Below are 25,864 nucleotides of genomic sequence, written 5' to 3'. Positions count from 1 at the left end.
AAATGTTTATTATTCGAGACTGAAATGTTGGCTTGATCGGCATATACTTTTAATATAGTTTAACAAGCCCCATTTTAGATGAAATGATAAAATCATAAAGAAGACATTTTTATATACTGTAAAACGTTACCACTTGTAGCACTGGCACTTACCCGGCTGTGCGTAATGGGAATTTCCTAGCAGACTATGAACCCCGCATTAGTCCCCGCCCAGACGCCGTGACAGCAGACGCCGCTCAGTCCAGGTGTACGGTGTGAGGTATTGCAGTGATCCGGACCGTTTCAGACCTCTGTCGGTATATTTTCGTGAAATGGCCTAACGCGATATGCTTTGTCTCCGAGCTTGTCTGTCACTCGGACGTCCGAAATGCCGCCTCTCCGCCCATCTCGCCCCTCGTCTCCCAGAGAATAAAGCGGGAACACCGCTAACATGAACGCGGGCGAAGGGATCAGGCTGTGAGCTGTGAGTTTAAACCTCGAGTGGGAAAAGCTAGCGGTTAGGCTAGCCAGCTAGCTGTGACACCCGGCGGCGGAGGCTCGGATATCGGATTTGCGCAACCATGGCGGGACTCATCAAGAAGCAGATCCTGAAGCATCTCTCCAGGTCAGTGATGAGCCTTGGTTAACGCTAGCAGACAGGGAGTGGAAATAAAGCGACGACGAATGGACCAAGCTGTCACAGACGTTAGCTAGCAACCACAAAAACCTCACTTTAATGAGTTTATGCTTGCCGCACATAGATGAAGGATGTACTGTAATTTAACACGTCCCTCCGTTGACTGTCACTGTGCGTTTTTGAGTTGGTAACCCTCACAGGACCTGAGACGTGGCTACCCAGCTAAGTGTGCTAGCACCACGCGAGCTGCTAATCCTCCAGACACTTGCTAAGTCGGGTTGAACCAGTTGTGTAGTTGAGGCAGATTGTTAAAATCAACAATCTCAGCGTTCACCTCAAGGTAGCTTAACCTTCAGCAACTGCCTAGCAGGTAGCTAGTGGGCATACAGTCAATATAGTAATGGGAAGACAGATGCAGGGTACAGGTTTGTTTACATGGGTTTAAACCCCTTTTATCTGGCACTTTTCGCTTTTGTGTTCCCCTATCAGGCATCATACTTAGTGTACATGGAGCCTCAACGTCCTATTATTCAAGATAAGGTCATTTAGAAAGTGAAATATATTGTCCTGCCCCCTAACTCAATATATTTAACAGCATTTTGCGTCACTGTTAAACACCCCACCATATTATATCTATGTTGCCCTTTAATGCCTCACCAAACGTCATGGAATAGTAATGATGTAGTAGCGTTCAGCTGTCATATTTCTAATCCAGATCACTGATGAGTAAGTCATGAAAAGCCTACAAGCATGCAGGTGGACTGGTTCTTGGAAAGAAAGAAAAAAGCAGTGAGGTGATTGTCCTCACTGATAAAAACCTTTGTCGAAACTGTGATGAATTTGTCACCCTGTGGATTATATCAGCATTTGTTATTGCTGTGCCCTTGATGTTCTTGCACAGTGCTGCAGTTAAATATTAAAATGATCTCCTGCACACCACTTATTAGTGGCACGTCCTTCAGCATCCTCATACGTGGTGTTGTGTTGAGATAAGCGCATGTACATATGACTGTGCATGCTGTCAGCAAAAAAATAGCATCTACTTTGACAGGAAATGACTGGAGGAGGCGTGATGTCATCTGTCTTTTGGCTTGCCATCCTTTTTTTTTTGTCCTGGCCTGATTGGTCTGTTTCTGAGCGGAAGAAGACAGTCGACCAGTCCTGCATCTTTCAATTTGGTGATGTCATGATTGAGGTGCTGGTGTCAGAATACCAGAGCAGGGTGGCCCTAAATGCTCTACTGCACGAGTTTGGCCACAGCAGGCTGTGATTCTGCATAGACTCTCTCTGCTTTATCACCATTATTATCTGTGTGCTTAAAGCTGCAGTTTATGTTGTGGGTGTCAACAGCTTAACTGTTGCAGAGGACATTCCTCTCTCAAATACTGTCTGTGACTAGGACTGTCACAGTGAGCCAGCATCACATCTTCACAGTTCACTGATCAAGACGTCTGCAATGACCGTTCCCCCTCTGGGCAGGACAAGTGCACTGAGGCATGCATGACATATTAAACTAGTTGAAAGAGCCCCGTTTTCACGATGTGATCTGTTAGAAGAAGCTTTGTGTTTTACTTTTCATGCCCAAGAATGAGTTTGTGAATGCTGAGAGAGCACTGGCTGAGCTGCTGGCTTCAATGTTTCGCCCTAATGTGAAAGTGTTTAGTCGATAAAGTGTTTCGCAGAAGGTCGAACTCAGGTAGCCCCGGGGGTGAGTTAACAACAAGGTGTTTGCTTGTCTGCGTTACGGACCGCTTTGGATATCGACACGACACTGGCTCAGAGCCTGACGCGGCGAGATCCAGTTACACAAACAAAAACAGATGTAGCGACGCTATGTTTCTCCTGAAAGAGGCTGTCGCAATGAGGTGAAAGGTCACACTCTCATTTAAAGGAATATTACGGAGCTGGGAAAGGAGCTTAATTACAGGTGTTCCAGTTAATGAATGAGCATTCATTTCCTTATTTCTTGTCTTCCTCCTTTTGTTGCTTCTTCATTTCTTAGCACATGTGATTCTTTTAACCCTTTTGTGACCCTTTTAAAATGTCCTCACTTTCTTCACTTTTCTACCTTTAGTCTCTTAATCTGATTCTGACTTTTGTCATTATTAGTTTATTGTCCTCAGTATACAAATGAATATCCAAGAATAGCAAAAAGTGATTTCTTTGTGTTTCCATGTCTTGACTTCAGTCCTCCTCAAAGAAGCATACGATTTGACACGTTAAACAACTTTTTATATATTTTTTTGCTGTGTTTTGACCTCTTCCTTTCATAACGTCATTATGACTGAGTTAAATGGATGCTTATGAATTTCATAGGGCCGTCATATAGCACTACCACTAACTGTAAGTAGAGATGGCACGATACCACTTTTTTATGTCCGATACCGATATCATAAATTTGGATATCTGCCGATACCGATATGAATCCGATATAGTGTTTTGAGGTTGAGTCTGTGCTTTCTCATCATTGGAGTTTTAGTGCCCATTGCAGTGGGAGAAATGGATTCATTTCTTCTCCTGTGTTTATCACCACGAGTATCTTCCCATCCTCTGCTGTAGCTGTGTAATAATGCACCATAGTGATGCACTCCACTATTCCCTCTGCTGGTGGGAAGGCTATTATGGCCTGAGTCATGACTAAGTGCCTCGCTTTGGGTGTCTCATCAGTGTGTAGCTGTGAAGTGCTTAGTGTGTAGGTTGTGTTTGTGCAGCGAGTGCAATAGAGCGACATTTGGCCAGGGTCCCTCCAGGCCTTGGCATCCTCTGCTGCCCGTGACTGGGCTGGTGGATTGTTTTCTCCTTCACGCTAACCTTTTCGCTGCCTCCACGGGGCCATAAATATTCCACTAAGACGTGCTGTGCCAACACATACTCGCCCAACTTTTTCAGGTTGCCTTCATTGTGTTGTGTTTGCGTGGAGGCGTTTAGTAGGAGTTTGTGTATGTGGGATTAAAGGGTCTACCTCCTGATGTCAAATTCAAAAAGGAAGAGCAGGCAAAAATTCCAGGCGTGCAATAAAAGTCCAACTGGTAGCATGCTTGAAGCCTTACTGGCAATATATACTCTCATCACCCACTTTATTAGGCACACTTGCTAGTAAGGGGAGAGGCCCAAGGTGTTGCCATCAGAACTGCCTTAATTCTTTGTGGCATAGAGTCAACAAGGTGCTGGAAACATTCCTCAGAGATTTTGGTCCATGTTGTCATTAACGCATCACACAGCTGCTGCTGATTTTTTTTTTGACTGTACATCCAAAGGTGCTGTTTTGGTTTGAGATCTGGGGACTGTGGAGCTCATTTGTGTACAGTGAAACTCATTGTCATTTTCATGAAACCAGTTTGAGATGAGCTGTGCTTTGTGACGTTGTCATAAAGGGAACAATACTCAGGTTGACTTTGCAGTTTGATTTGCACCAAGACCAGCCTGTCTGACGCAAACAAACACACCACGTTCAAAGTCACTGACATCACCTTTATTCCCCATTCTGAAGCTCCTGTTTGAATTTCAGGAGGCCATCATGATCTTTTGCATGCCACAGTGCAGTGAGTTGCTACCATGCGATTAGTTGATGTTAATGATAAGTTGAATTATAACGTTTTTGATAAGTGTAAATATTAATCAAATATTGCAAATGAGTCCAAAATCGCTGAAGATTTATATATTAGGAGTGAAAACAAATGAAAATGCTTTTTTTGTTTTAGCCTTTTTTTCTTGCCAAGTCGTTTACTTTCACTAAGCCAAAATCCACCCATCCATTTACTTTCACTGAGGTCAAGTTGCGGTTTCAATTGGGAATCGAGAAACATGCTGAACGCTTCCTTCTCTGAGTACTTGCATGTCTTTTTGACAGTTGATCATTGCAAAACACTGACGTCAAACTCAAAGCAGTGCAGCTTTACTGTCTATTTCATGTTTGCACACTGCAAAAATGAGACGCGTGCTGTGATCCCTAAAACCTCGCAGTCTAGCTGCCTTTGAACACAGAATTGGTAAAGATTTTCCCCTTTAGATAATAATATCATTAGCCCTCTGTGGTTGCAGTGTAGCTGATTGAGCAGGGTATTTCACGCAAACATCACCCCAGCGATGTTTTCCAGTTCCTGTTGGGGAATCCCGAGACACTTGGAAAGCCAGTCTTTCCAGTAAGCTTTGAGTCTCCTCCCTCCCTGCTGGAAAACCTACAAAGGAATGCACCAAGGAATCATTGTGATTAGATGCTTAAACCGCATTGGCCTCCTTTTGACGCTCCCATCAGATCCATCATCCTCATCCAATCCCTAATACGTAGTCAGGCCACCCCAAAACAACAAATATAACCAAATGCAGGACTGTAACGAAAGATTTTGATTATCACATCATTAATTATTTATATTCTAGTAAATCAAATAGTAAATTTGGGCCATTTGTTTTTTAAAAATGATGATACTGTAAATTGCAGGTTCATATCATATAGGTTGTCATCCAGCTAGCTAAGGATAAGTGACTGATGCCTAATGCTTAATCATTTTTCTTAACCTTTGCTATCAGAATTTTGTGACCCAGAACAGATCAAAGAAGACGATGAGATGCGACAGACCGTGGCTTGCAGCCTTCAGATACCGTTAATGAGTCCAAGCTTTAATCAAGCTTGAATTATTAAAGCCAGGCAGTAAGCGGCAATATCCTCAGGAAGGCTCTATATAATGTGAATATTGGGTAAAGATTGGAGACCACAGCGACTGGTAATTAAGAAGAAGATCCTATGTGTGCTGCACAAACCCACACTGCACTCCTCTGACCTGGAAGCATATCTTAGGCATGGCTTTAAAAATCTATTTTCATACTCGATGACCTGGCATTTATGAAACATTAGGGAAACTTTTTTATTAAGTCCGATTACTGCCCTTCTTTTAATAGTGCCAGCCGATGGCTTTGAGAAACACTTTAGTGTGATTTAATGTGTGACTTGTCAAATTATCCCAGCAAGTCACATTCACCAGAAGCATCTTATTGTCCTAATTGGCCTCTAATTACATCCAGCACCTGGTGATCTGTTGAGGAATACTGACCCTAATGAAAGCGTTATCAGTTCAGGAGGCTCAACCCGCTCTCCTGTTTACACTGAATGGGCCAGTGAAGGATTTAGAGGGCTATTTAAAGCTCACGTTCACCATTTTTCTTGTTGAGCCTAGTAAAAATGTAGGAACTCCCCTTTGTCTTCCTGTAAACTGCAATTCTAGGTTGCACAGGAATGCCCTGAAGATGCCGCCTGTGTTTCCTGTTTCATCCTCTTTCTGTTTGTCTCTTTGTTTCTCACTTTATGTCGCCGCAGTCTTTGTTGCTAAAAAAAACAAAAACAAAAATAGAGTTGGTAGTCCTCTGAGTCATTCTGGCTGTTTTGTCTCAGACTCCTCTCTTTTTGGCACTGATGTCATCAGGGTGCGCCTCAAATGCATCGTCGGAGAGTAGGAAAAACCTGTATCCATCGACCAGATCCGCAGACACAAGCATACAGTGTGGCGGGCCAAATCTCTGCTCTTGGTTTGTGGTTGTGTGGGAAGTTGCAGGATCAGCGTACTGTTGGAGACGTCCTTAGCTGAGTTTGAGGAAAATGACTCACAAATGGTTATTAGCAGCAGGTGTTTACTGAACAGCCAAGTCATGCAGATGGAAAAAGAAGGATGAAAAATTGGTGATGCATGTTGCATAAACGTGAACCTTGAAGCAGAAGGTTAGATTAGCTTTGGGTAAGATTCTGAACGGCAGGAGAGAAGGAGACAGCAGCTCTCTCCAAACACGACTACAGAGCAGAAACTACAAATGGAGCCGAGGGGTAGATGGTACAACAGTCTCTGTAGTGCAGCCACTTTCATTTGATCACATTTTAATATAAAAAAAAAATTAATTTTAAACGCTTTAAGGTATTTAAAAGTGGCGTCCTTCTTTGTGTATCTTTTGGCATGACGGCTACTAATCATTTCAAATGGGTCATGTGAATCTGGTTAAGTTTTGCAGGAATTAGCTCTGTGCTGAGTGGTTAATTTTGTCCTTTGGAGAGGCAGACACCCCCACCTGCAGCCATTAGCCTGCTCTAATCTCTTTATGGGCCTGGATCTGGTCCGGTGAGCTGGAACCTGCTGACTGGAATAATGGCTGAGGTCTAGTGTGGAGAGATGAAAGAGAAAGATGACAGTGTGTGTGAACATAATACCCTCTACCTCTTGCTGTTGACTGGGATCTACCTGCTTAATTTAGGTTTAGTAGCCTTGATATTAGACAGCTGATTAACAGCATTTTATTTGCTCACAGTAGTGATTTATTTATGGAGTTGAAGGAAGGCAAGAGGAAGCCCTGACTGAGGATGATATACCAGATAAGGTGCAAAAGAGGGAGGGGAAGCTAGCTGGCTGATACTTGATCAGCAGCAGAAATGAATATTTCACTGGTCACAAGGCTAAGACTCTCCATCTCTCAGACACAAACTGTTTCTATGTGTATGCCCATGTGTGCATTGAATTGTTTGTGTTTTGCTTGTAAGAGTTTTAATTTATTTATTTTTTGGACTCATTCTGCTGTGCCGAGGCTCAGTTTATGCTTCCGCAGCTGAATAATTTACACGGATGGCGAATACGAGAAGAATCCAGTGCTGCCAGGAGAAGGTGTTGGGTGTAAAGGAACTGGATTGTGACTGATTGAATCATTACAGACATGAGCTGCTGAATCACAAAGCAGTGACAGAGTGTCCTGATAGTCTAGGTCCAGACGGACCATCTGAACAAAAACAAAAACCTTTTGTCTTCTTATGACTATCCAGTTTCTTAATGGCTGCGTAATCATACAGCACCATTTCGGGAATGCCGAGAGTGCAAGTTTTTGAGCTCTTCATGACTCTCATGAGCTCTCCGTGACTTTCTCTACAGGTTTTTAATTGACTCTTATACTTCTTACTAGGCTAACCTGATTTTGGTCTCTTGTTATATTTTTCAGCTTTTACTATTGTTTTGAAAAATTGATTCAAATTCACCAATCAGTTACCTGCTGATGCCGAACTCACACAATGGAAAACAGTAGTTGAAGACTGCACATGACCGAAATGATTACAGCTGTGTGCAATCGAGCGAGACATGATTGAAAATCGCGGCTACAAAGACGGCAACATGGTCTGTGAACAAACGCAGCCAGTTGCCGTCTTTGAATGCACTTTGGTGTGTGAAGACGGCGAAAAAGCGGCAATAACATGGAGCAACTCTGCCATCAGTCTTTTAACAGTTTGAAATTGAATGAGGTTAAGTTGGCAATTACACGCAATCTATTTGCAATAAAACGAAGATAAACTGTAATAAAATGGTGAAAATGGCAAATCTGTTGGTATCTACTTACACAGAAAATTTCACGTTAACTTGCATTCAAAGCAAGAACCTCATAGATTTGAAATGGCCATTTGTTCGCCAATCTGACTTGCTCAGATTGAGTCCAGCATCGTGCAAATCTATATTTATAATTGAGATGGTGCAAGTTGGACCGTGGTCGTTTGGAGACGAGATCGCCTCTCACTAGGCGACCTGTGCAGTGGCCTCATGATTGAAAGCGGTTGCCCAGAGGTTAAGTTATAGTCACATATGAATCTACAACTCACAAGTTAGTCCACCCCTTCCTGCTATAATCAACCTTTCCTCAGGTTTTGCTGTGCTTCTTCATAGAGTCACATATGGTGTCACATATCTATGTCTTGAGCATAGACGTATGGATTGTGTTATTTTTTTATTAGCTTGCTCTAAATTAGGAGGTGGGTATATCAAGATAAGTGTGTCCAGTGTTGGTTGGGTTTAGTGTTGACCTAATTTAATGGTAGCTTTGGCGTCCACGCCTAATGTTATTTCAGGATGGTCACCTCTGCTGACCTCACTAGAAAAGTACAACTAAGTAAGCACTATGGTGGGTTGAAAAAGCAATAGATGTATTATTCTAGTGCTAAAGAGTTTCAATAATAAATGATTATTTTTTTAACCTTATCCCAACCAGTAATATTATTTATATAAAATAACTATTAATAGGAGTCTGAGTTACAGTAATTCAAAGCAAAATGTATTAATATTTGTTTGTGAAATAGACAATAAATACAAAAATCAATCACAAGATTTAGATCATGCCACAATAAAACTGCATGCCTGCATGTATCTTGACTTAACAGTGTTGATATACAAATGTTAGGATAATATGGTACTATTCAGTGGATCATGGCATTCTGGTAGAATCTATGCTCAGTTGGTTTACACTCAGTTAAATGTTTTTTTTAATTTAATTTAGTTATTTTAGATAGATAAAAACTTTATTAATCCCTCGGGTAGGTTCCTCTGGGAAATTTGTTTTTCCAAAAAGCACAGCACCGACAGAAGTTACAGAGTTAAGAATATTATATATATATATATATATATATATATATATATATATATATATATATATATATATATATATATATATATATATATATATATATATATATATATATATATATATATATATATATATATATATACACACATATATAAATACAAAGACATATATAGATAAAATATACAAAGGGATAAATAGAATAAATAGGAGTAAAAATACAAATAAAAATAAAAATAAAAAATACAAGTGAATTGCACATTTCAAGTATGAAGTCTATTGCACTGCTGATTATTAACAAAAAGTATTGCACAAAAGGTATTGCACAGTGAAGTGGAGAGGCACTACAGCTTAGTTGTTCCCCCCTCCTTTGTCCTCCTGTTTCCCCTCCCTCTCCCCTCCAGAGAGGAGTTAAACAGTTTGATGGCGTGTGGGACAAAGGAGTTTTTAAGTCTGTTGGTTCTTGTCTTTGGGAGAAGCAACCTGTCACTGAACAGAATCCTCTGGTTGTTTATGGCTGTGTGCAGAGGATGCCCAGCATCGTCCATAATGTCCAGCAGTTTCTTTAGTGTCCTTTTCTCTGCCACTGTCACCAGAGTGTCCAGCTTCATGCCGACCACAGAGCCAGCCTTCCTGATTAGTTTTTCCAGCCTGGATGAGTCCTTCTTTGCAGTGCTGCTCCCCCAGCACACCACAGCATAGAAAAGTACTCCAGCAACCACCGACTGGTAAAACATCCTCAGGAGCTTCCTGCAGATGTTAAAAGACCTCAGCCTCCTGAGGAAGTACAGTTGGCTTTGGGCTTTTTTGTACAGGTGCTCTGTGTTGCATGACCAGTCCAGTTTATTGTCCACCCACAGCCCGAGGTACTTGTACTTGTTGACCACCTCCACCTCCTCCCCCTCTATCTGAACCGGCCCCCTCTTTTCTGGTGTAACTCAGAAAGAAAATCTCTTTCTGGTGTCAGTTTGCTATTATTAAAGGTGTTCCACATAGTATTAACAATGACACCCCAATGTGGCGGACACTTCTATGGTCAGGTTTCATTTATTTATTGTTTTTTACCATTTCAAATGAATATCAGGCTAGGATCTAATTCTTTTGTGGGGCTTTATCATGGTTTTACTGCATTCTTCAAATGTGATGCGGACCAAAATTGGGAATGTACAGGGAAGGCCGTGAAGCTCTTGACGGCAAAAGAAAGAATGTGAAATCAATAAAATCACAGTAGTGTTTAGAGGAGATTGTACTGAATTGGTCTACGGCGATTTCTGCGTCAATGATCCACCTAGTGTGCGGCTACTCTGCTAACTATTAACCAATACTCAAACTGTGAATGGAGGCAGAAAACACTTAGGGCATGGACATCAAGTTTGTGTGATTAAGTGTCTTTACTTTGTGTAAAAGCAAACAGGGACTCACTGATTCAGCATACAGCATATAGCATGGGACACTGGCAAATACTTATAAATGTGCACCTTATTTTATGAGACTGTGAGGCCTGGGTACACTTTGTCCAGTGTTAGTTACACATATTACTGTACTAGACTGACCCCTGTTCTTTTTCAGCATCTGTTTATGAGCTTATCACCAGTAGATTGAGCAGTGTATAAGCAATACAAATACAAATACAGCTTCAATTAAATAGAAAACACCTTTTCCAAACACTAGCTTTGGTTTTATGACGTATGTCTTTCCATTCCTGTTGCAGCAGTCATAACCTTAAATTATGGGCTTTTAAACATTTTTTTAGTGTTTCTAAATATAATTTATTCTGTATTTAATATAACTGTTTTTTAAAACCACAAGCGTGTGTGTGTTGTAATCGACATCCAATACACCGTAAGCACTACTCTTGGGATTTGCTTGGCTGGCCTGTCGGTTTGTTTACAGCCTGTTTCTATAAATATATCTGGACTCTTCTCATCTGCGTCCTGTAGGTTTGCTAAGAACCTGTCGCCCGACAAAATCAACCTGAGCACGCTGAAAGGGGAGGGCCAGCTCACCAACCTGGAGCTCGATGAGGAGGTGCTCCAGAGCCTGCTGGACCTGCCCACCTGGCTGGCCATCAATCGTGTGGAATGCAACAAGGCTGCCATCAGGGTGAGACTCAGGGTTGTTCAATTTGTCACCCATTTACTGGAAATGATGACTTTTAGGGAAGAGCTTTGGCGTCAGATTGAAACAACCCTTACGCTTTTATAGAGAACATTAGGACTGGAAACACTGGGTTTAGGAAAATAGATTTCATTTGTAAAATGAGACATGGGTTATGATGCTGGTTCCAGTGGTGCTTTTTTAAGGAGTCATATTTAAATAGATGCGCAAAGCAGATTTTGCACTCAAGTCAAGGATACCTAGAATACTCCATAAACACACAATGTGTATATACAAACAGTGTGCCTTAAAAACACATCATGCAAGTGTTGAAGGCACACTGGTAACCTCTAGTGACTCTTTGCACTACATAAGCACTCTCTGCTGGAGCTGTCTGACACTCCGATGCGGTCATGGTGATCAGCCAAGTATCATGACTGAGAGCAGCCTCTGACACACCCTGGAAACGGTGAATGCAGCTGTATAATTTTCTTCATGACTGGACTTTTATTCAGGCCAAGGTCCATTTTCCACCTCTGCCTTCCCTCCCCCACCCGACTACCTTCCCCTCTTATCCTCAAAAAGCTGAACCCTCAGCTCATGGCATAATTTTTCAAGCCTTTTCTTCTTGTTTCGATTCGCTTTAAGGTTGCCACTTTGATGTCTGATCAGCTGTAAATGCAATGTACCATTGTTCCCTTGTCTTTACTTCTAAAAGTCACGTCAGTTGGGGTCAGTGTAAGGGGAATATGATTTCTGAGTGAACAATGGAGCTGCTGGTGAATTGAAACCTTCACTACATCCTTAACGTAACTCGCTGGATATTTTTGTGTTTGCCATTAAACCGGCTTTTTAAATAAAACAGAAAGCAGAATCATATCTCACTTCCTCACTTGTTAGATCCCCATCTGTTCTTTGCATCTTCCTGTTACGGAGACAGTAAGCCTCACACATTCACCTCTTCCCTTTAAAAGGCCGCAATACACAAATTAGAGTAAATATAGGTTGCTTCATTGAATGGTCCTGTTGAGTAAAGTTACACAATCAATATCTAGACAGGCAAAGACTCATTTGTAACTTCACATACTGTAGTAGATGTTTCTGCCTCAGTGGTTTAAAAGATGAGCTAGAACCCCCTGATGTCTTTGTGAAAACCAGAGGGAAGGCAAATGAAATGGATTTAATTGAATTAGCATTTCCCATTACTTGATTTATGACGTCTCCCAAAAAGGAGTCGCTCTGACAGAAAAAAAACCCTGAAACCGAACATAAGCATTTAATCTGTTTTGCTGTGTAATTTGACTTGAATCAGGAGGCTGCATGTCGAGGATTAATGACGCTCTGGAGATGAATGAATGAGCTGCCAGTCAGTCTATACTACTCATCGATTACGTTTTTGTTCTTTCTACTCTGCTGGATTTCTACATCCTGTTGATTGAAATTGTATTTTTCATTTCAGTGAACCAAAAATCTGAATGAGTGAGGTAAAGATTAGTTCTGTGTAGCATGCAATGCTGCAAAGCTGACACGCTGCTCTGCTTTCACCCACAGATACCATGGACCAAGTTAAAGACTCACCCGATCTCTTTGGTAAGTTGATGTGTCACTTTTGTTTTTTTTATACACGATCTTGTTGTGGTTAAAATCAATAAGTGAATGTCCAGGATATATGATACACTTTATTAGAAGGTTAAGAGCAGGAAATGGCAAACAAAATGTGTCAGTAAGCTTCCTAAAGCACTGCTGAAGCTTTCCTTTGACGTACGAGAGTCTTTCGTTTCCCGTCTTGAGCCCGTTTTATCTTCAGTATGCTGTTTATTGGCCTTCATGTTGGTACTGAACTTTTCCAAAAGCTCGTTTATGTCTGTTCCACCGGCTGCCAGTGTTTCTCTGACCTCCGCCTGAATGAGCAGGCCACAGGTGTCAGGTTGATAGACTCCCAGTCTCCAGTTAGCTTCAATTCCCAGAACACGGGCCAGTGAAAACCAGCAACAAGAACACACAGTACACCTGCCTACACAAAACCTTTAGACGCCTTCAGCTCTGAGCGTTGTGAACTTTTTGGGCTCAAGGAAACATTTTTGTGTTTTCTAATGTGCATTTCCTCTTCGGGGTTCATTAGTTTTAGTGTTAATTTGAGCTTTTTCATATCATACTGTGTTTGGTATTTGTCAGGGGCAAGATTTAACACATTCAGGTCTAGCATCAAAGTACGAAAAGATAAAATACACACCAGCGCTTCTTGACGATTGTTGGATTGGCAAATTTTAATACGTTGACAAAGACTATATAAAAGTAAGGCTGTTTGCTTATTTTGCATATTTTAGCTCATGCAGCCAGAGGACTGTTGAGCTCATGACATACCAAGGCACCCGTCCCTTCGCCAACTGGTTACCAAACCTTTATCGCAGAATCACTCAGCCTGTAATGCTGCTCCGAATTTAACTAAACTGAAATAAACAACCGCCTAATGGTCTTCACTCAAAACATGCTCAATTTTGTCATATGTCTTTCTTAATAAATTTTTACTTTCATTAGATTGTGCAGTACAACCAATCAGTGATAAGACCTGACAAGACAACCAATATACTTCTGAACTGTGATCGATAATGAGTCTGATGAGCTACTATGTCTATGACATTCTAGTCTTTGACTTGCCTGTTCTTTCAGACTTTGGATAAAGTGGTGATGGAGATGAGTACCTGTGATGAGCCTCGTCCACCCAATGGCCCATCTCCCATTGCAACAGCATCAGGACAGAGGTGGGCTTTTCTTTCTATTCTACTCATTGGGATGAGTTGGCTGAGCAGTGTAGGCAGCAATGAAGTGCTTTCAAACTTTTCAACTGTCCAGTTTTTGTTTGTTTTATTTTTGCCTTTTGAATGTGAATTAATGCAACATATATATAGTGCTGACCAGTAATGGCAAAAAAAGTATCAAAACTAATTAAAAACAGACATTTTTAAAACAGTTCTGTTGTGTCACCAAACACCGCCATAAATCAAATGACTCTGAGGGGCAGCTAAAATAGTGTCAGAGTACTAGCACTTAAACCCGAACCTTCCCACTCTAGCAAATATTAATTACTCAACCACTAGTATAAAAAAGGGTCATTTTTATGAGTTAACAATGGGATGGGAGTTTATTTCTGATCATAAAGGTCACAAATCAAAGTTCAGAGATAAGACTAATATTTACTTTGCTTGTTGTACAGCTATGAGTGATCAATATAGCTTATCTTCAAAAATTAATGAATACAAAACATGGGGGTTATTTAGATAATGTGTGAGGTTTTTGTTTGTTGAAAGACGCAGATGACTGACAGGCTACTAATGATCTATTGCCCCCCCTCTCTGTGCATCTTACAGTGAATATGGTTTTGCTGAGAAGGTGGTAGAGGGCATATCCTTATCAATCAACTCCATTATCATCCGGATCAGTGCCAAGGCCTTTAACGCCTCTTTTGAGCTCTCCCAGCTGCAGGTCTACAGCGTCAACACCAGCTGGAGCATCAGTGACCTACGCTTCACTCGCATTCAGGACCCCCAGAGAGGAGAGGTCGGTATTTGTTAGTTTTAAACAAAATAAGGGTATTTTGACACACAACGTTCTCATTTACTGCCCTTTTTTTCTTTTGCTCAGATTCTGACATTTAAAGAGATCAGCTGGCAGATGATCCGGATCGAGGCCGACGCTATCCAGAGCGCCGAGCACGAGATGTTGAGCGCCCCCATCCGCCTCATCACCAACCAGTCCAAGATCCGAGTCACTCTCAAGAGACGGGTTAGAAACCACGCATGTGCCCTTTCAGATATTCATGCTATGACATTTGATGGAGCAGGCTTGAAACCCAGACTCTAGGCAACATCGGCTTGTCCACTGTGAACAATGACCCCTCTGTGTGGCCTCACTGGCTGCAGGGCCAATAGCAGTGCTTCATTAAACAGCTGGTGTTTATTTCAGCCAAAATGGCAACCAGTATGCAGTTTCTTCAACACAAAGGGGATTTTAGTGTGCTGAGCAAAAGTAATTGGCCTGCTGAATTGCTATTGGACAAAAACAAAGATACAGATGCTTCTTAAACTGCAAAACCTGTATTCGGTTTGTTTGTTTTTTTAAATCCGATAAATGTTCTTGTGAATTCGGTGTCATGTTACATTCCTGGAAACTCTTGGCGAACCTCCACCTGCATATTGCTTGTTTATTGCAACTCTTCTGTGTGATTCAGATCAAAGACTGTAACGTGGTGGCCTCCAAGCTGATTCTGATCTTGGATGACCTCCTGTGGGTGCTGACAGACTCTCAGCTCAAAGCTATGGTGCAGTATGCCAAGTCCCTCAGTGAGGCTATGGAGAAGTCTGCACAGCAGAGGAAAAGCATGGCCACAGAAGACCAGGTACCAGTCAGTGACTTTTTTCCACGCATAGAGAACGCTTATCATATTTTCTTACGTTTTTTCCCCTCTTTCTGTCACCGTCCCCATTTTTCCATTTTTCCCATTTCCTCCTCCTCTTCCTGTTCATGCTCTAATTGTGTGTGAATGAGCCATGGTGTAATATTTAGTCCTCGTGCTTGTCAAAATCACGTCTGATGCCCTATTTGTGCCCGCAGTATGTCTTTCGCTGTTGCTTTTTAGCATCCTTCAGTTAGTGTCCTACTTTCCTGCTCTCTACACTCACACAAAGACACAAAATGTACAGACAGCCATCGCCCACTCATATTCACACCTTCCTATATCTCAGCAGCTTCACTGTACACTAATGAATCTGTTTCCTGTAAATTGGCCTCATATGCCACCTGGTGGAAACACAGAGTACTTCACCGCTCATCTTTTTAATTGGACTCATCAATCTTCATGAGTCACTCTTGTAGGAAATGAACTGAAAACCTCATCAGTGACAAGAATAGGATGATCTATCAGAGCGTTTATAACACGGGCAAAGCGTCAACACTTAAAACGTTCTGTGTTCTCCAGGTGTCATCGCCGCCCCCTTCAGCCCAGCAGGTGCGCACCCAACAGGCGTCCTCAGCTGCTGACCAGAGTGCAACCATGGCCAAGCTGTTCAGCGCCTATGATGTGTGTGAGACATCGCACCATCTCCAGATCACACACCTAGACCTGCACATCTGCGATGATATCCATGCTAAGGACAAAGGTAACGCGTGTGCAGCTTTACGCCTTTACTTTATTAAGCGCACAAATGACAAGCATGATTGTTTTCAACTTGAGGTCTCTTGTTTTTTGCTTCTGGCGTATAGTCGTCAATAAAAGGATAACCGGTGGAGCCATGCAGCTTTCCTTTAGCTCCATTACTTTGGACTACTACCCTTTCCACAGAGCAGGTATAAATTCAGCTGTTGAAATCAGTAATCTGCCAAACAAAATAAACATGGTTTACTTTAAACAAACCGAGAATTTATTAATTGTATTTCAATCTTCATAGGTGACAGCTGTGCTCACTGGATGCACTACAGCGACGCCACTAAGACAAGAGAGAGCTGGGCACGGAGCCTCCTGGATGAATTCAGGACCAACGTGGAGATGTTAAAGAGCACAGTTCGAGACCAGCAAGGCCCGAGCCACACACACAGTTCCCCAAAGCATGGTAAAAGCACACACACTCACACACAGGTGTTAGGTGCATTTTTGTTGTACCCACAGCACATCACCCCTGTGGGTTTTCTGTCCTCCAGTGTCCCTTAGGGACGATGTGTATGGCTCTCTAGGAAGTCAGGAAGGAGCGGGAGGAGGAGCAGTAGGGCTTAGTGAGACACACTCCTCACTGCTAGATTGGAGCCCACACGCACAGCCTCCAGCGCAGTGCTGCTGGTGCCTGGAGCCAGGTATCGCGGTGTGTTTGCGCACAGTTTGGTGCGGTGATACACACCTTTGTCTAGGCACAGAAGTTTCTCATTGGAGAACTGAGTTGTGACACTGTTTGCCGCCCTCTCTGCTGTTGTGTTTTTAGTCATTTCCTCTTGTTTTACCTACACATACCTTCTTCTTTTCCCTCCAGGTAAGATAAACACGTCTTCCAGCGCTTCCTTCAGTCCTCCTCCGCCTCAGACTCCCAAGGCTCAGCTCATGTCCAGCTCAATTGTTCTCAGGATGGCTGACTTCAGCATCTATCAGGTTTAGTAATGTTGCAGACTTTTTCTGCAGGAAATCACTGAGGCTGTATATATTTTCTCAACTACCTTTAATTCATTTTTCAGGTCTCAACAGCAGACCAGCGCCGCTCCAGCCCCAAGACCATGATCTCCTGTAATAAGAAGTCCTTGTACCTTCCGTCAGAGATGCCGGCCATCCATGTAGAGTTCACAGAATACTATTTCCCTGATGGAAAAGACTACCCTAGTAAGACTTTTGTGCCTTAATACTCAAGATACATTTATTTTCTCACCTCACAAATAAATGAGTTGATCGTGCGCTGTGTAAATGACAATTTTTCTAAACCCGGGCTCTGCTTCATGGGAGGTTTTCTATCTCCCATCACACTTTCGAGTCCATTTAGTCCAATCAGTGAGCTGTGGGGTTAGTCATTGACTGCTGTGTGGCTGAGAGAACATTGATTTTTCTGAATTACACTCAGTGCTCTGGATGAGGGGTCACCCAATTAATTCATTTATGGATTTCTCACAAGCTCTATTAGCACACATTATGAGAGGCACTAAAGGTTTTTTACTTTTCTGACTTTGAGTGTGCAGCCAAGAAAATAACATTTAGCAAATTAAGTACCATTCCTTCCTCCTCCTTTTTTAAATATGTATAGTGTCTTATTACTTTCTGCTACGTGTTTCTAAATATTATGTAACCTTTCCACCTTTTCCATCATGTTTCTGCTCCACCAGTTCCGTGTCCAAACCTTTATGCTCAGCTCAATGCCCTTCAGCTGGTCCTGGATCCTCGCAGCCTGGTGTGGCTCAACCTCTTTGCCCTCGACCTGAGGCAGAGTCTGGAGCAGTTCATGGAGATCTACAAGCTCAATGACTCTCAAAAACCAGACGAGCATGTTGACATCAGGGTTGACGGCCTCATGCTGAAGGTAAGAAGGATTGCAGAGGGATAGGCCGTTTCCTGGTTTGAAGCTTGGACTGTATTTTCTCGGATTCATGCCTTTTTAAAAGAAATTATTATTATTTCTCCACTAGCTTGTAATTCCCACTGATCAGGACTCTTCTTCGCCTGCTGACCTGCCTCGCTCCATCTCAATTCAGACTTCAGAAATGGCAGCCACTAACACCCGACACCCGGCCAACTGTACACGATCCCACCTTGAAGCCCTTCTGCAGGCCTTTGAAGAGGAACCCTTCTTCTGTTCATCTTTTTCCTCTTTCCCTCGCTCCTCATCCTCTTTACCCATCCTCCATCCCGTCTTCCAGCGCCACGCTCACGAACAGGACACCAAGTTGCACGACGTTTATCGGGGCCTGGTGGTGCCCACGATGGGCACGGACGCCCTCAAGATGCCTGCTGCCACTGACTTTTGGGCGCTGCACTTTGCCCAGTTTTGGGTGGACTATGAAGGAACCCGCGGAGGTAAAGGGCGGCCGCAGCCCTTTGTGGACTCCTTCCCTCTAACTGTGTGGGCGTGTCAGCCAGCAAAGCTCGTCCAGCATCAGGAGAAGCTGAGGAGTGCTGCTGGACCAGGACTGTCCAGAAGCTCGTCAGCGGAGGCTGTCGCACGTTTACAGAGGAAGCGATTATTAAAGGAGTATTACAGCACTGATGCAACGACATCATCACCTCACAATAGCAATTCAGCACTGCCAGCCAGTAATGGTCTCCATAAACCCCTCTCACTAGACAGTCTGCCCTCCTCATCCTCCTCTTTGTCATCAGATAAAGATGCAGATGTGCATGTGTTGGTGCATGTGCAGAAGCATCTGAGCGCTCAGGTATTTTTTCATAAAGGCTTTTGTATCTAATTTGCTTTTTTTATTCAATATCTTTGGTTGGTTTGAAACCTGAATAGGAAGGAAAATCTATACTTAATTGTTAATGGTAACAGTTCTGACCTGACCTGTTACCATTACAGGGATAAAAAGAATAAACATCACAGATTGAAAAGAGACAGGAAAGTTAAGAAGTTAAACAATAAACCTTTGATAGTTAACAACCCCCCGAAAAAAGCTTCACAGCATTAACACATTTATACATCTTTAATAATGCCTTTATTCTGTGCGTGTGTTTAGGTAAGCCATCGGCAGTATGTGTTTCTGATGCAGCTTCAGCGCACCATTAAATCCCTGCAGCAGACACTACAGCAGGATCTGGAGAAGATGAGCTCCAAGAGAGACCGCAAGGATCCTTCCCACCGTCCGGCAGATCGCCAGCCGTTCACCGTCTGCTTGGGCCTCCTGCTCAAAAGCGCAGAGGTGTCCCTGCTCCTGAAGCCCATTCCGCAGCCTGAGGGTTCAGGATCTCCTCCAGGCTCGGAGCTGTCGCCCTCAGAGAGCCGAGGAACTCTGGAGCCTGCGAGTGATGCGAGAGACGGGGGAGAGAAAGGCAATGAAGGATCTGGCTCAGAAGGTGGAGGAGCCAAGCAGTCTTGCACTGTAGACCAGCTGCTATGTGGCGATGGCTTCGAGGGAGGACCCATGCAGGTTCCTGCACCTCTCGTTCCCGCTTCCACTTCAACTACACATCCCGACTTGAACCACAAAACGTCAGTGGAGGAGAGGACTCCAGCTAAAAGGACTGGGCGGGGGAGTTCAGATGAAGGTGGCGAGGTGCTGATGGATGGGTTGTCTGGAGGTGATGATATGGGATCTAGGTTAGACTCCAAAAACCAACCATGTGACCATCTGCCTGATCCACTCAGCAGCAAAGACTGGAGCGACAAAGACAAGGCTGCAAAGATGCCTCAGTCAATATCCAGGTATTCAGTTTGTCTCACAAATGCTATTAGTTTCCACAACAGAGTCATTACTAATACGTTAAGGCAGAACTGAGCTGCTTCATCATTTAGACTCCGCTGAGATAAGCCAGTAATTAGTTTTGTTTATACAGTTCAGTATCACAAATTTGCAGAAGAGGAATCACTCTACCAGGAATCAGATGCTTGCAGTACAGGCTGTGTAAGTGCATTATTAAGTTGAACACCAAGAGATAAACAAAAAAAAAATTAAGGATTCAACAAAGCATAATTTTAATAAGGTTAGTCTGCTGATGATTTTGTTGATTAACAAGTTAATCTTTGTAGAATCTTTTCCTGTCGGGAAAGCATGTTAAAGAGGCCATTACAATGTCAGTATCCTAACTAATGTTGTACAGATGCTTGTTTTATCCAACCAAGGTCTAAAGCCCAAATTTGCTACCATACAAGGACTTGAATCACACCCATAAAAAAACAAAAACAAACATATCCCCTGAAAGGACGTCTCCTTGTGTTATCACTTTCATCACTCCTGCTGCGTTTGGATTACTCTCTGGTTGATCTGACTACTCGTTCATGTGCCTTTGAGATTTGCCCTGGTTTTCATTTATTAAAAGTGACCCTACAAGCTAAATGTAACTTTGCAGGGAGCCAAATGTTACGAACAGGGCTGAGGGGGGATTGTGTTGGTGTGGCTGCACCACAGTTCAGGACGTTCTCTCTCAGGCGTCAAGATGTTACAGCAGGACTCTTTAGAAAAGGATGCCCCCGGTTGTGTTAGTTTTGAAGTGCTTCCTTCAATTTGGATACTCTGTTCTCTTCTGTGCTGTAGAGTGCGCTTGTAGCTGGAAACTGAGCTCTCGTCACCAGGGAGGAAACTGTGAAATTGCAAATATGCATTTGCAGATCAGATCATGGCTTCCATGGAGTAATCCAAATATAACGGAGAAACGCAAAAATAGGCCTTTGAAAGTGACAACAGGCAACTTTAAATTGGGATATGTTTGTTTTTTATGGGTGGAGTTCGAAAAAGTTTTGATTCAATTTTATTTATACAACGCCCAAATAACAGCAGCAGTTGCCTCAAGGCGCTTTATATTGTAAGGTCGATTGTACAATAATACAACGGAGAAAACCCCAACAGTCATATGAACACCCTATGAGCAAGCACTTTGGTGACAGTAGGAGGGGAAAAACTCCCTTTTAACAGGAAGAAACCTTCAGCAGAACCAGGCTCAGGGATGGGCAGACATCTGCACTGACCAGTTTGGGTGAGACGAGAAAGAGTAATCAAATGTGTAATTTGGGGGGGGGCGGGGGAAACAAACTCAAACAATCTTAATGTTTGAAGCTGAAATCTTAATTTCCATATGATCTTTAAAGCTTGAAACATACCACTTAAACCACTTCCAGACTGGTTCAGCCTTCAATAAGTATTCCAGAAATGTTCAGCTGATGACTTGATTTAGCTGACAGAAAATTAATTGACAGCAGGGTTGTTAGTTAATGAATTGATCAAGTCATTTATGTAAGAAAAAGGCTAAACAATCCCTTTTTTTGCCCAAAAGTTTAAAGTGGTTCCTTGGGTGACCGTCATATGAAACTAGTTATGCCTTTTATAAGAGAGAAAGAAAAGCAATGGGGAGCAGGAGTGTGTAGGCACAGTATAAGACAACTGTACTACGTGCTGAGTACACCCTTAGCTGCAAACATAATGTCAAAAAAACAAATATCTATTAGATTTTATAAGTAAACCAGCAAACATATTTTCTACTAGATGATTTGCACCCTGTTTAAATAGCGTTGCGGTGCTGAATCCAGAGAAGTGATCGTATGTCACAGTTGTCAGACTTTTGTAGACTTTTGTTAAATGACCCAGACAGCTTTTTCAGAAAGCCCTCTGTGCCTCGCTCTCATTGACCTACATGAGTCTTTCTCTCACTAATTTCATGTCTATTCCTGAACACAAGAGCTGTGTGTCGAATTCCCACATGAGCGCTCGTCAGTCTGAATGTTCAGTCGTCTCACATCACCTGTCTCACTTTCTGAATGTTGGCCGGCCACAAGCTGCTGTCTTTTCTTACATGTGTTTTCTCATCTGCCGTCTGTCGACATTTGGATGTTCTGTGTCTTAACTCATTCATTTCCTTTTCTGCCTCTTGACCTTTGCTTTGACCCATGCGAGGTGTGTGTGTGTGTTTTCTCTCTATCAAGGAAAGGAAGTTTGTCTGTGGTATCTGATCTCCTCAGCTCCTCAAACTCCAGCAGATCCACCTCCCTTTATTCCATGTCCAACATGTAAGCCACTGGATCTGTGACTAGCTGTGCTAATGAGGGTGTACATGTACCCTGTGTGTGTCCTTGTGCTTGTAGTCTGTGGATGAGTACAAATGTAAATGTGTATATGTGCATCTTCTGTGGGCATGCATTTGCATGAGCGCATGTCTGTATGTGTTAATTTTTTTCTCCCCTCTGTTTGCTGTCTATTTGTTAACCCTTCATGGTAGAGATGAAATGGGAAGCTCTTCCTTTGTGACAGTTTTCCTCCTCCCCAGCCTTGTGTTCTCAGTCTGACGAGAGCAGCTTTACTTTTTTGTCTGATCTGAATTTTTCTTGAGATTATTTCTGGCGCTCTGGTGAGGCTAGCACACTTGGTTCTTACATGACCTTAAACAACACTACACAAAGGAATGAAGCGATATTTAATTCATGACTTGTCGAGTAGGCTCTGTCAGCTCAGAGAGCACTGTGGTGTCGGCTAGTGTCGGCATAACACAAACTCCTATCAGATGTGATGAAATAGTTTCACTGGACTCCTTTTTTATGTCACTGTTACTCAGTCTGTCATAAATTAGTCATAACTTAGAATTAATCGCATGCATGAAAATTGTACCTCAAGCAGAAGCGGAGTGATCGGAGTGATTATGGTCACTACTGTCACACCTCCTCATGCGCCCGTGTATGTGTGTGTGTTGTAGTGGTCGTTTGATGCGGGATCGCTCCCAGTCCAGTTTCTCTGTGTCCTATAAAAATATGAAGAAGAGCCCCTCTCTGCAGTCCCTGGACAACATCTCCATAGATAGCTACCTGATGGAGGATGGAGACACTTACAGCCTGCTGGAAAGAGGTAAAAATATTGTGTAGTTGCACTGAGCTCCACCATTTTATCCTGACCTTTGGACTTCTTACGTGCTTCATGGAGTAGAGGATATCTCCGCAGGGATCAAGATTTAATGATTTGTGTAGGTGTAGTTGCAGCTTGCTGTTTGGCCTTAAGGTGGCAGCATTGTGCTGGTTGTGCGTTGGTGAACTGGATTACATGAGAAAGGAAAAAGTTACACTAATGAATGCAAAACATGATATACTACACTGCATCAACAAAATTTAGGCTAACAATGCAGAAGCTGCGTGTGGAAAAAAATAACTACAGCCTTAAGGCTTCCATAGGGATTAAGAGGGTAAATAGTAGGCAGGTGCTGTTAATCAGATGCACTTGATTAACTGCTCGTCAGTAAGTGTGACCACCCTTGTAAAAGCTGAGGTTTTGGTAAACTGGGAAGGGTTTTGGGCATTTTTTCAAACAGTATGAAGTCCATCGTCTTACACTGAGTGACTATTTAGAAGTGGGAAACATTCAACACGGTTGCCAATCTTCCCAGGAGTGGATGATGTAACAAATTCACCAGATGTTCAGACCCCTGCAATGCTCAGATAAACTGTAAAAACCCAAGAGCTACATCTCAGACACTACAGGACTGAACAAGACAGGTTCGTGTCTTAAAATTTAAAGTTCATGACAGCATAGCTAGAAAAAAGACTGAACAAGTACGGCGCGTTTGGAAAGGTTGTCAGGACAAAGCCTCTTCTCTCTAAAAAGAACGTGGCAGCACAGCTTACACAAACCACAAGACTTCTGCAACAATGTCCTTTGGACAGATGAGACCAGAGTGGAGGTGTTTGGACATGATTCACAGCCCTATATTTGGAGAAAGCCTGACACAGCATATCAGCACAACTGCTGGGTGATGATTTGGGCATGTTTTGCAACCATAGGACATGGGCACCTTTTGCAGTCATTGAGTCCAGCTAAAGCTAGGCCCAAATTGGATCATGCTACAAGACGATGATTCCAGGCAAAGTAGCTAATTTACAACAGAATTGCTGAAAAAGAAAAGAAAAAAGGTGCTGCAGTGGCTTCAACCTGATTGAGCTGCTGTGGTGGGACCTTAAGAGAGCTGTGCATTAATGAATGCCTGCAAACTTCAATGAACTAAAGTAGCAGTGTTGTTAAAAAGGAGTTGCCAAAATTCCTTCTTAAGGACTTTGAGACACCCATTAAGTTAGACAGAAAAAGGTGAGCTCAGTTATTGCTCTTGTAGGTGGTTCTGCAAACTATTGGATCACGACATGCACTTAGTTTATAACAGATCCTTTTTATTATGTGTTATGTAAAACGTTAGAGTTCAGAGGGTGTATGGTTCTCTTTATCATGATCATACATGTGTTTATTTGTCTGTGTGAGTCACATTTGTATTCCTTTATGTACTTTGCAGACGACGTGTCCATCTCAGGCTTCAAGGACGTCATCAGTGAACAAAGCACCGCAGAGAGCGCCATCGAGGCAGCGACTGGTCAGGAGCACGAGGGGGGAGAGTCCCCCGACTCTGCCAGCGCAGCATCACAGAGCATTGATGAGCCCACCAAAGATACAGTAAGAAACAGAGCGTGGTTTTGGGATGAACAATAAAAAGCCAGCATGCGCAGCTTATTCGATTTTAAAATATGTATCCCTCACCTCCAGGTGTCAGTGCTGGTGTTGAAGGTGCAGTCGGTGTGTGTGGGCATGGAGGCCATGGGCGAGAGCACAGCCGTGGCTCTGGAGGTGGGCCGGGTCACACCCAGCCAGCTGGGAAATGTCAGCCTCAGACAGTACCTCAGCAACCGCAGCCTGGGTAAGAAATGCAAGTCGGCTACGCGCATGTTTTAAAGTTTTGTCTGAGAATGAGCATGAGACAAACAGCTTTTCATGTGAGCTCTAATTATTTTTGAGTGTTTTTTATTTAAATGTTACAAATGCCAAACTATCACATGAATACTGCCACATTGCCAATTGATAATTAGCAAAACCAGTGCTAATAAAATTAAAATTGTGTAAAATTGTGTGCACCTGTGTTTGTTAATGGATTTAGACTCAATCCAGCTACAGCTTTTTTGTGGCTTTTTATCCATTTTTTTCAAATATTTTTTTTGAGGAGGTGGAGTGTTTCAGAGAGTAAGAGGGATCATTAGGACAGGGAGAGGAAGGAACATGTGATAAAGGTCCTGGAACAGTCCATCAGGATACTGAGGCGACACCTCCTGACATTAAAAAAAAATGTTGTTCACATTTGAAATGATGGGGTGAACAGCAGCTTACATCAGGACATCCACGTTTCTCTCTCAGCAGATGCCAGTGAAAGCAGGAAAGTGATATATAGAGAGTGTTGGGGGGGAAAAGACGTTTGTTCTCAGTTACAACAGTGATTTATTGATCATTTAAGGCTTTGAGTGCTTCTCAGATGTGAGAATGAATTGCCATCCTTGGTGGAGTTTCTGGGACAAAGCCAGACATTTCATGGCACATCCCTGTGTGATGATTGGTAGATGAATGCAGCCTGAGTCTGAATCCACTTATCTTCTCAAGTGCACACACACACACACTCGCACACTAACAGCCCACCACTACCACCACCCCCTTCACCGTTTTTATTTACCCTCCATAACTCCCCACAGGTATGGTGTGTTCAGTACCAATACCTGCACAAAGCAGCCAAGGTAACTGCTGTGTGTTAATGCACCATCTGTAGCCTAGCGTGCATGCTTGCATTGGTGCCTCTTTTTCCATCTGTGTACGTGTTTGTTTG

General features: G+C 42.8%; 1 protein-coding gene across 4 annotated transcripts in view; it reads left to right on the top strand.

Annotated features, from left to right (window-relative positions):
• The first annotated feature begins 218 nt into the window (after positions 1–218).
• Positions 219–25,864, top strand: part of bltp3b (bridge-like lipid transfer protein family member 3B) — a 33,054-nt gene continuing 7,408 nt past the window's right edge. Inside the window, exons 1-21 of one of the 4 annotated variants that reach the window (XM_087831097.1) lie at positions 219–603; positions 10,926–11,088; positions 12,634–12,672; positions 13,753–13,844; positions 14,451–14,640; positions 14,725–14,865; positions 15,311–15,478; positions 16,058–16,238; positions 16,342–16,425; positions 16,527–16,688; positions 16,777–16,926; positions 17,100–17,215; positions 17,299–17,440; positions 17,935–18,128; positions 18,235–18,981; positions 19,279–19,964; positions 22,176–22,259; positions 22,940–23,088; positions 24,515–24,672; positions 24,763–24,913; positions 25,734–25,775. In XM_087831097.1, coding sequence (XP_087687223.1) covers positions 560–603; positions 10,926–11,088; positions 12,634–12,672; positions 13,753–13,844; positions 14,451–14,640; positions 14,725–14,865; positions 15,311–15,478; positions 16,058–16,238; positions 16,342–16,425; positions 16,527–16,688; positions 16,777–16,926; positions 17,100–17,215; positions 17,299–17,440; positions 17,935–18,128; positions 18,235–18,981; positions 19,279–19,964; positions 22,176–22,259; positions 22,940–23,088; positions 24,515–24,672; positions 24,763–24,913; positions 25,734–25,775 — 3,883 coding nt within the window. In that variant the 5' untranslated portion in view covers positions 219–559. The remainder of the gene's footprint in view (positions 604–10,925; positions 11,089–12,633; positions 12,673–13,752; positions 13,845–14,450; positions 14,641–14,724; positions 14,866–15,310; positions 15,479–16,057; positions 16,239–16,341; positions 16,426–16,526; positions 16,689–16,776; positions 16,927–17,099; positions 17,216–17,298; positions 17,441–17,934; positions 18,129–18,234; positions 18,982–19,278; positions 19,965–22,175; positions 22,260–22,939; positions 23,089–24,514; positions 24,673–24,762; positions 24,914–25,733; positions 25,776–25,864) is intronic. The other 3 variants (XM_006780781.3, XM_006780783.3, XM_006780782.3) reach the window with 3 other exon arrangements.

Source organism: Neolamprologus brichardi, chromosome 17, assembly GCF_056152115.1.
Source record: "Neolamprologus brichardi isolate AB-2024 chromosome 17, ASM5615211v1, whole genome shotgun sequence".
Taxonomy (NCBI): domain Eukaryota; kingdom Metazoa; phylum Chordata; class Actinopteri; order Cichliformes; family Cichlidae; genus Neolamprologus; species Neolamprologus brichardi.
The sequence above is the reverse complement of the archived record's forward strand: the minus strand, read 5'-3'. Positions and strand labels throughout refer to the sequence as shown.